The sequence below is a fragment of the Pithys albifrons genome, chromosome 24 (assembly GCF_047495875.1).
Source record: "Pithys albifrons albifrons isolate INPA30051 chromosome 24, PitAlb_v1, whole genome shotgun sequence".
NCBI lineage: Eukaryota > Metazoa > Chordata > Aves > Passeriformes > Thamnophilidae > Pithys > Pithys albifrons.
The window spans coordinates 4368535-4378295 of NC_092481.1; the positions used below are offsets into that span (position 1 = coordinate 4368535).

Below are 9761 nucleotides of genomic sequence, written 5' to 3' on the forward strand. Positions count from 1 at the left end.
CCACTGGAACCCCTTGGAAATGGCCCCTGGTGTGTCCTCTCTGAAAACCACTGCATGCAGCAAGGGCTGAGGCCCAACAGCACTCATGACATTAATGAGAGACCCCACAGGTGCACTGTGGGCACAAGGTTTGGCCACACAGACTTCCCAGAAGAGCCTGAGGGAGTTCCTGCTCGGCTCCCACTCCACTGGTGTCCCTGGGACTGGAGGGGGTGACACCTGGCTCAGTGGAGGGTCCTCTCCATGCAATGAGTTTGCTCAGTCTCAGCTTAAATGGTGGTGATGGCCAGACCCCCACCTCATCCTCAGTGGGATCCAAGGAATGACCCTGTCCCAGGGAGAAGATATGAGGGATGAGCAGTTTTTGGGGTGTCACCCCCTGCCCAAGGCATACTCACCCCCCTTCCTTGCAAGTGGGCAAACCGAGCCGCCGTACAGCCCCCGGCTCTCCAGCGTCCCCAGACGTGTCCTGGGCTGGCCCTGGCCCCCCCGCCAGCGCCTGGGCTCCCAAACCCCCCCGCCCGACGTGTGCGCTTGGGGGAGCAGCGGGCACTGATCGCGGCTGACAGCAGCTCCGCGCTCGCCCAGTGCCGCCCTGCCCTTCCCGAGGGGCCACGGGGCTGGCGGTGGGACACAGACACGGACCCCTGGCCGTGCTCAGCACAGGGGTCCCCAGCTTGGGGGATCCCAGCCCCACCGCTGCTGCTGCCCCACGGGGCCTGATCCTGCTGCTCCCCACCACGCCATGATCATCCGCCCCAAGCGCCTGACCCCAGGGTATTTCCGTCTGCTCCAGGTAAGGGGCGAGCAGGGTTGGGGGAGCTCGTGGGAACCCCCAGGATCGTGCCCATGTTGCCCACCAGGCCTGCTGACCATGGGAGCCATTTCCAGCCATATCCCAGCTCCACGTTAGCAGCGAGGTTGCTGCCAGTGGAGTCCCACAGCTGTCACACAGGGAACCCCAAAAACCTCCCTGAACCTCTTGTGGGGGGTACAAAGCCGCCCTCTTCCCCTGCACACCACCAGGCATGATGGAGACACTCAGGGCACAGCCTCCTGCCGCCTGTCCCCGAGGGGTTTGGGTGCCCCAGCACTCCCCTCTCCTCTCTCCTCTGTCCCCCACAGATGCAGCTGGCAGCAGGACGGGGGGCCGAGCCAGGGGGGCGGCTGCTGACCCCCCTGGCCCTGCTGCTGGCGGCTGCCGGGCTCTGCCTGTCCCTCTACAGTGCCCGGAGAATGGCTGACCCTGCCAAGGCCCCCCCGGAGCCGTGAGGAGGGGGCTGGTGGGGCCCTGGGGACAGTCCCCAGGGGGGTGTCGGGGTCCCCTCCACCTGCCATCCTCTGCCTGAGCGGAGCTGCGGCTGCAGCGACTTTCCAGCTGACCTGCGCCACATCCAACCCTTCCTGCCGTGCCCTGGGGATGGGGGACATGTGCCTGTCCCTGTCCCTGTCTGTCCCTGCTTTTGGAGACGGAATGGAGAAGGGAGAAGCCGCTTCCAGCTCGAGCTGCCGGAGGAGCCTCTTCCTGAGCTGCGCTGAGACACCAGGATCCAGCCACAAGGCCAGAGGCTGAACTGACAGATGGTGGAGCCAGAAGCTGCATCCATCTCCATCTCCCACTGAAGCAGAGGGTCCTGAGGGGCCCTTTGCACCCCACTGGCAGCCACAGACCCCCTCTGTCCCCGTGGGAATGTGCCAGGAATGAGGCCAGCACCGAGCACCGTTAGGTAACAGGGCAGGGGGGACGTGGGGCCACGGGGTCGGTGACGTGTCCCCTGGACAGGCACATCCAGCAGGGATGGCAGTGCAGCCTTCCCGACCCCCCCTCCCCAACCCACGCCGAGCTGCAGCTCTCCCTCCACGCCCCCAGGGTCGGGGGGGGGGAACAAATCCGGGCAGGCTGTGTGGAAATAAACCCTTCCCTACCCAGCACAGCTGCGTTGTCGCTCTGCCTTCCTGCTGCTCCAGCCCAGAGCCCCATGCCCGGCTCATTCCCAGTCCCCAGCTCGGCAGGAGGGATGAATTGGGGTCACCCACTCCGCAGGAATTCGCGGCAGCAGCGGGTGGTGGCATTGTCACACGATGTCCCCTAAGGGCCAGCAGCAGCATCAGGCTGGCAGACACGAGGCAGGGCGGGTGATCAAGCCAGGCACGCAGCCCCAGCCCTGCAGGACCATGAAATCACTTGCAGATGATGAGTTTTTGGGGACAGGAGGCTCAAAGTGTCACCACCAACGGGACAGCAGCGCTCCCCTGTTGAGGCCCAAACCAGCTGCTCACTGCAAACCCAAGTGCTTCATGAAGAGGTCACTCAAGTGCATACTACCCCCAAAAAGCTGCCTGGGAACCCCCTGCCAGGAGGGCAGAGGGAGTTTTGCCACCCTGCCCAGGCAGGAGCGCTGGGATGAGGCTGTTCCTTCACGCTGGCACAGACTCCTTTGGGTGATGGGGAAGAGCACAACACTGAGGTGCCCCCACACCCCTCAGGGGGACTGTCATCCTCGTATTTCGAGAGCTCTCAACGCTGCCAGGCTCTTAGTTGACATATTTTAATGGATGAATCGCTGGAACAACCTCTGACCGCAGGACAGAGACCCAAAATCCCTCCAAAAGCAAAGAGATGAGTGTACAGTCTCGCCAGCACTGAGGGAACAAGCTGCTTGTCCCTTCCTGGAGAAGGAGGACACACGGTGGGGGCACTCAGGGTCTCATTGGCTCCTTCTCCTCGTTAGTGCCCTGGGCTGCAGGAGGAGCAGGGTGGCTTTTGCTGGCAGGCTGTGCTGGGATATGTTTTTCTCACAAAGCTGAGGACAAAGACACCCTCACAGAGCTGCCCAGCCCCTCAGTCCCCTCAGTCCCTGGGCTCAGCTGGACGTCTCCATCTCGGTGGTCTCCTCGAGGGGCTGGGTCTGCACCTCCACCTTCTTGGGGGGGATGTAGGAGCCCATCCCTGCAGCGCGCTCGGCCTCCTCCTGCGTGTACGGAGCCTCCCGCAGCTGCTTCAGCCTGGGGGGGCACACAGGGGGCTGAAGGCTCCCATTCCACTCCTCAGAGCAGGGCCAGCCCAGGACTGACACCATCCCACCCATGAATTGTGGGGCTGGGCCCCTCCTCACCTCTTCTTGTGCACCTTGGACCTGAAGTGCTCCTTCATGCTGTTCAGGTCCACGAAGTAGCGCCTGGGGGTAGCAGAGGAGGGGGGTCAGGGGGCACCCTACCGAGGGGACAGTCCCCCCACAACCCCACAACCCTGGGGCCAGTCCTGCACAGACTGGGGTTCACTCTGAGACCAGGACAAGCTTCCCCCAAGGGCCAGGGCACACACTTCCCCTCCAGGAGCATTCCCAAACCCTCCCAAAACCAGGGCACTCCCCATCCCAGGGACCAGGAACTCCCCCGGGACCAGAACAGCCCCTGTCCCAAGGGACTGGGACCTCCATGGGACCAGCATACACATTTCCCCTGCAGGAGCATCCCAACCCCGCCCAGGACCAGGACAGCCCCATCCCAGGGGACTGGGACCCCCAGGACCAGGACACCCCCCATGTCAGGGGCCAGGAACCCTCCCTGGGACCAGGACAACCCCATCCCAGGGGACTGCCTGGGACCAGGACACACGTTTCCCCTTCAGGAGCCTCCCAACCCCCTCCAGGCGCATCCCAAACGTCCCCAGGACCAGGACCCTCCCCATCCCAGGGTCAGACCCCCCTCCCCGCCCCAGCCCCCGCCGCACGCACGCGCAGTGCAGGCAGTAGAACTGGGCGCAGCCCGGCAGGTCGGGGTCGATCTCCTGCCGCAGCAGCCGCGCTGCATTCTCGGGCTTCAGGTCCACGTGGATCTCATCCAGGTCGCGGCGGCGCCGCTTCGTTTTCAGCTGCCGGGCGAGTGAGTGTGCCCGGTGGGCGCCGGTGCGGCGTCCGTTCCGCGGGGACATGGCGGGGACACGCCACGCCGGGGGTGGTGGGACCGCACTGCGCATGCGCGCCACATGCGGGCCCCGCCCACAAAGCACCAAACCCCGCCCATACGCGGTTAAACCACGCCTACTAAGAGACAGACCACGCCCACTAAGCGATTAGTCCACGCCCACAAATCGACCGGACACGCCCCCAAGGGGAGGCCGCCCCCCGAATCGATAGACCCCGCCCACTAAGCGGTAGACCACGCCCACAATACCATAAAAGGGACAAGCCATTAAATGGTCCTAAATTCACTGGATCTGACTAAACCCGAACACTATTAATTAATACTCGAGGGTGATCTCCAGGATTCGAGAGGGTTCCCCCACTCAACACCAACATCTCAGGGCAATGCGTCTAATCTTTCTTACCATACTGACCAACAGTCTTGAAGCTGTAACATTGTTTAGTTAAAAGGAAATACAGAGATTCAGAGATAAGAGAACTCATTAGAGCTGTTAAGAGTCACTTAAAATATCCTGCTTAACTTTGGGGACGGGTTATCAGTTGTAACTAAGTATATAAACCTGGAAACACGAAAGTCTCATTGGGCATGTTTTTGGTGGAATTATCCCCCATGTTCCCAGCGCTGAATAAAAGGAAGGATTTTGTTCAGTTCTATTGGATTTGATTGTTTCTTAACTCACTCTCCGAGTCACAGCGCCCCCGGTGCCACCGTGCCCGGGCTGTCCCGGGTCACCGCTGTGCCGAGCGGGGCAGGGCTCAGAGCGGCGCTGATCGTGTTTCCTCGCACATCAATTATAGATGGGGACAGGCGGGCGGGGGGCGCGGAGCCCCAGCCCCTGCCCTGCGCCGGGGCCGGGAGTGTCCCAGCGCTGGGGGTGCCCAGTGTGCACTGGGGGGCACTGGGGTGGATGCTGAGGCGCGGGGATGGAGGGCAGTGCTGGGGGTCACCAGAGCAGCCGCCCCGCGCTGCCCGTGGCTCAGATTCCTTTTGTGCATTGGAAGTGGCCGCTGAAACTTTAATGAAGCCACCGGATCGCCACCCGCCACCCCCGCCCCGCCGCCCGCTGCTCCCGCCGGTCCGGCCCCGCCGAGCCCCTCGCCATGGCCCAGGGATTCTGGCGGCTCTACAAGGCCAAGGTGCTGCAGACCCTCGGGGGGCCACGGGCGGACGGGGCACTGCAGGACGAGGTAGGGCAGGGGGTCCCCATCAAGCCTGGGACCCCCTGGAGGGAGGTGGCCGATCCCCCTGCCCGCACCCCTGCGCTCACCGGGGGGCTTCGTTGCAGGGAGACCCCCCTGAGCTGATGGAGACGGCCGAGACCCCCGCGCTGATGGAGGAGGGACCCAACCCCGTGTCCCAGCTGGCGAGGAAGGTGAGGAGGGGGCTGACGGGGGCCGGGGGGCTGTGAGCACCCAGGGGTCCCCGGTAAGCCCGGTGCTGCCTCCCCCGCAGGTGCAGGGGGTGAGTGCCCGCGGCTGGCGCACTCTCTCCTCCCTCTTCACCCGCGAGGACGAGCACCAGCTGCTCAGCCCGGAGCCCTGTGCAGACCAGTAAGTGGCATTTCATCGGGAGGGGACCCCAGAACCCGGATCCAGCCCCTGGGATCCTCTGAGCCCCCACATCCCCCCATCCCATCACCTGCATCCCTCTCCCCTGCCTATACCGGTGGGGCTGCGCTGGGCTGGGGGAGAGCTGGCATGGGGGGGGACTTGGGGGTCCCAGTTGTGGCCACTGTGGGGCCTGAGGAGAAGGGTCCCCACATGGATGTCCCCCTCACCCCTCTCTCTCCAGCCCACTGGCTGCTGAGCCACCCGAGCTGCCCCAGTCGGAGAAGGCACCTGGATTTTGGGATCTCTTTGCTACCAAGTGGCAGCAGGCGCCAGGGCCAGACAAGGAAGTGTCCCCTCCGGAGCCGGATGAGAGCCCCGGGGAACCTCCTGGTGAGGACGGCAGCGACCTGCGGGAGCGGGAGGAAGGGGCCTTCCACTGGGGCTTCCTGGCCGGCAAACTGGCCGAAATCCGGAATAAAAATGCCCCCAAGGGCAACTAGAGGAGGATACACTAGCAGGACTCTCCAGCACTACTTGCCCACGGCTGGTGGGCAGCCCTCGAGGGCTCTGCAGTGGGTTTGGGTGTTGTGTCTGCACTAAAACCCCCAAGGTGTCCCTTTTCCTCAAGCTCTGCTCATTGTTTTCCTCGCTCTCACCACCTCCTCCCAGCAGCCCCATTGCTTATGGAGCAGCACGACCCTCGTTGTGGGGAGGGGGAGCTGCCCTCTCAGCCCCAGAGCATCCCCCCAGCCTGGGCTCTGCCCACACAAACCACACACACTGCCAGGCCAGAAAAAAACCCCCTGAAACAGCTTTATTGAGTGCTGCTCTGGCCCCAGCAGCCCCTCTTCCGGGGAGGAGGGGGTGTGGGGTGTGCCCTGCTTGCGATGAGGGGCTTGGGATCTGTCCACATCTCCTGTCTGAAGCTGGAGCAGGATGTGGGTGGTCAGTGGGGACTGCAAGCCCATCCCACCACCCTGGGCTGGGGACAGGGAGGATAGAGAAGATGGGGGACAGCAAGAGGATGGCAGCCTGACAACCCTGAGGCCACAGAGAGGCTCACCGAGGACAGCCCCTTCTCCACCTGCCCCTCAGGTACCCCCACCATGCCCAGCCTGGGGTCTGGGGTATACCTGGTGGCCTTCCCAGCCTGCAGCATCCCTGTGGCACCAGGACCATGGATGCCACCAGCCCAGTGGCCACACCCAGCGAGGGTGAGGGGTCACCTCCAGCCTGCAGGAGTCACATGGGTGTCCTTGTTCCGGCCAGGCTGTCTCGGCTCAGACTGTGGACTCCTTGGCAGCTGCCCAAGCTCTCTGGCAGCCGTAGAGCCACTTGATGACCCGTGCGTTGCGCTCCACCACGGAGACAGCGGAGCCCAGCCGGGATTCTGGCTCCTCCTCACCCGGCCCCACGTCCCCCTCGCTGCCCCCCGAGATCTGCCCGGGCTCCGACTCACAGGAGCCGTGGAGCCGAGCCGAGGCGTTGTCCCAGCCCGCCGGCCCGAAGCGCTCCTGCCCCAGCAGCTCCACCAGCGCCCGGTCCAGCCCGCAGTAGTTGAAGAACCGCTCCTGCTCCGAGAGAGGCAGCGACACGCGCAGAGCCAGCGCCTGCTTCTCGGGGGACTGCGGGGGCTCTGCCGCGGGACTGCTGGGCACGGCGAAGATGCCACCACTGCTGCCACCGCTGCTGCTGGCACCTGGTGTCCTCGCCTCCTCCTTCTCCACCGGCGCCCACAGCATAGGGGTCTCGGGGCTCTGGGAGGGTGGTGGTGGTCCCTCTGCCAGCCCCCTGGCTGGTGGTGAGCTGGGTGGTTTTTCTCTGAGGGGTCCCTGGAAGAGGCGTCGCACCAGCCCGGAGCCCTTGGCGTTCTCCTTGTCCCCACCCAGGCAGTCGCGCTTCTGCCGGTAGATGATGAGCGAGTCGGGTCTCAGCAGGCGCCTGCTGCCACTGCGGCGCGACACGGGGGACGGTGGGCACGGCAGCTTCCTGGGCCCCTCGCGGGCCAGCTCCGAGCCCTGGCACAGCTCGCTGCACTGCTGGCGGGCCAGGAGGCGCCGGCCATGGGGGGACAGCCGGGGCGAGGAGCCCCGCAGCGCCGGCTCCTGCCGCCTGCTGATGACCTGCTGCGATTTGACGTATTTGGCCTTGTCGGCCTCCAGACGCTCCACGGCGCTGGGTCTGCGGGCCCCGCTGCCCCCTGGCTCCTGTGGGCACTCAGGGCCACGGTTCAGCCAGGCCAGGGGGGAGCCACGGCCGGGGGCCACGAGGCGCAGGTTGCTGGAAGCGCAGACGGTGAGAGTGGGGCTGCCCAAGGGCACCATTGCCCCAAAACGTCACTCCTGGTTGCCCTGAGTGGTTGTGGGAGGTTCGAAGATGCAGCTGGGAAGGCTCTGGTAGCTTCACTGGCTCCTGGATTCCACCCTGGGAGGAGAGAGGAGAGTCAGGTTTAGCCTCGAGGGTGCGCCAGTGAGGAGGAGGATGGTGGTGAAGCAGAGCTGGGGGGCCCCTCAATCCCATGCAGCAGTGGGTCCTGCCAGCCTAGGCAGGAACAGGCCACAGGCAGGAAGAGAGAAGAGCTGAGCATCCGTTGGCTTCACTCTCATCCCAGGAGTGGCTTCCAACAGGAAAAAATACTGGAGCCAGCCGGCGCCTTGTCTTTCTGGGAGCAGGGGTGGCAGAACAAAGCACTGGTCAGGAGAGCAGGCAAACTGCCCATGTGTGGGGGCAGCAGGGCTGGGGGGGTGTGTTGGGGTCCCTGAGCTGTGCTCCCCTGGGAGGGAAGGTTCCCCCTGCTTGGTGTGTGGAGGGCACAGAGACAGAGGGGTTTTCCTTAGCCCTGGGGTGCTCTGGGCTTTGGTCAGCTGCACCCAAGAACCAGTGTGTGAATCCACAGGTGGAGGTAGATGCTGAAGGAGGGAGTCTGGAGCTTGAGGCTGTAAATACCCAAAGCAGATGGTTTCAATGAGTAGAAAAGGCCTGAATGGCCCTGAAGAGCCACCCCACCATTGGCTGACCCAGCCCCATGGCCTTCCTGGGTGACAGCAGGGGCACAGGGCTGGGCAGAGCAGAGTTCATGGGAGCAAATAGCCCAAGAACTTTCTGCCATTTACTTCCACACACAGCCCACGGGCTCCACACCACACCCACCCCACTGGACATACAAACTGAGGCACACACTCTGTCTGGGCCTGTGCTCCCTGACCTCCTGTGGTGCTGGGAAGAGCAGTGGCTGAGGGAAGGTGTCCCCAGCACGAGGTCCTGTCACCCACCCAGGCTGTGACTGCCCAGATGCTCCCCAGCCCAGCCCCGGGGCCAGGACCTGTGCCAGCCATTGGGATCGGCAAGTGGGGGATGCTCTTGCTCACCTGAGCCCACCCGGGAATGCAGGGACGGGATGCAGGAATGGGATGCTCTGGTCTCACTCAGCTCCTGCCGCTCTCGCTCCCCGCAGCAAACTGAGCCCAGAGCCGGCAGGAGCCTCATATAGAGGATGAGGAAGAGCCACCCCATTAACCCCTGCCAGCCCAGCCCTCTCAGCAGGAGCCCACCCTGTGCCCCCCCTGCCAGGGTGACCCCCCTCCACAGCCCTGCCCCTGCCCAGAATTAACCCTCCTCTTCCTGCAGCTCCGGCTCATCTCTGCCAGCTCCCCCCCTCCTTCCAACTCCTTACGGGAATCTGGCCGGTTTTCGGGATCTGCAGCGGAGATCTCTGGCTCCTCCCAGGCAGCACCGAGGCTCTGTCAGGAATGGGACAGGGAAACCATGTCCACTCTGGTGGCTTCACCTACACCCATCCCAAGGTGCTGGGGCAGCTCCAGAGAAGGAGCCCACCACAGTCCCCTCCCCAGGATCCTGCCCTGGATGGTGAGGGAGAAAAAGGGAGGAAAGTTCTTTCTGGCACCTTCTCTGGTGGTGGTGAAAGGGTCAAATCCTGCTTCAAGCTGGCCAGTTCCTGTCTCTTCCCCACGGGAAGGGCTGTAAATCGCAGGAAGCCACAATGGGCTGGAGCTGGCCCAGGGGTTATTTTTACCACTGCCCTCTTCCCTTTCCGATGGCCAAGTGCTCCCAAAGGGACAGTCCGGGCCCCCTCCATCCCCAGATCCCACCTGGGGGGCTGCGAACGTGGCATCAGAGTGGGAGGTGGAAGGACATGCTGCACATCGGGGGGAGGGGTCAGAGAAGTCCCCAGTATTCCCCGGGGACCCACCAGTTCCCCCCATTCCTCTGGCAGCCAGTACGGATGGAGAGCTGGAGCACAGCCCAGGCTGAATGCAGGGACTG

General features: G+C 64.1%; 3 protein-coding genes across 5 annotated transcripts; 1 reads left to right on the plus strand and 2 right to left on the minus strand.

Moving 5' to 3' along the window:
• Nucleotides 1-2533: 2533 nt before the first annotated feature.
• Nucleotides 2534-3968, minus strand: ZNF593 (zinc finger protein 593). The gene is made up of 3 exons (XM_071576724.1): nt 3738-3968; nt 3117-3179; nt 2534-3006 (listed from the first exon to the last, which is right to left on the minus strand). The coding sequence occupies exons 1-3, from the start codon at nt 3932-3934 to the stop codon at nt 2865-2867; spliced, it is 402 nt and encodes a 133-aa protein (XP_071432825.1). The 5' UTR covers nt 3935-3968; the 3' UTR covers nt 2534-2864.
• A 1044-nt stretch (nt 3969-5012) lies between these two features.
• C24H1orf232 (chromosome 24 C1orf232 homolog) lies at nt 5013-5977 on the plus strand. The gene is made up of 4 exons (XM_071576610.1): nt 5013-5114; nt 5213-5299; nt 5380-5477; nt 5719-5977. Exons 1-4 carry the CDS (start codon nt 5028-5030, stop codon nt 5975-5977), a joined length of 531 nt encoding a protein of 176 aa, XP_071432711.1. The 5' UTR covers nt 5013-5027.
• Nucleotides 5978-6266: 289 nt separating this feature from the next.
• Nucleotides 6267-9387, minus strand: FAM110D (family with sequence similarity 110 member D). Of its 3 annotated transcripts, none has more exons than XM_071576605.1 (2): nt 9151-9387; nt 6267-7901 (listed from the first exon to the last, which is right to left on the minus strand). In XM_071576605.1, the coding sequence occupies exon 2, from the start codon at nt 7799-7801 to the stop codon at nt 6758-6760; it is 1044 nt and encodes a 347-aa protein (XP_071432706.1). In that variant the 5' UTR covers nt 7802-7901; nt 9151-9387; the 3' UTR covers nt 6267-6757. The 3 variants fall into 3 exon arrangements, 2 of the variants coding, with proteins under 2 accessions (XP_071432706.1, XP_071432705.1); XM_071576604.1 differs by lacking the exon at nt 9151-9387 and adding an exon at nt 8846-8936; XR_011699632.1 differs by lacking the exons at nt 6267-7901; nt 9151-9387 and adding exons at nt 7926-8413; nt 8846-8929.
• Between the last annotated feature and the right edge of the window lie 374 nt (nt 9388-9761).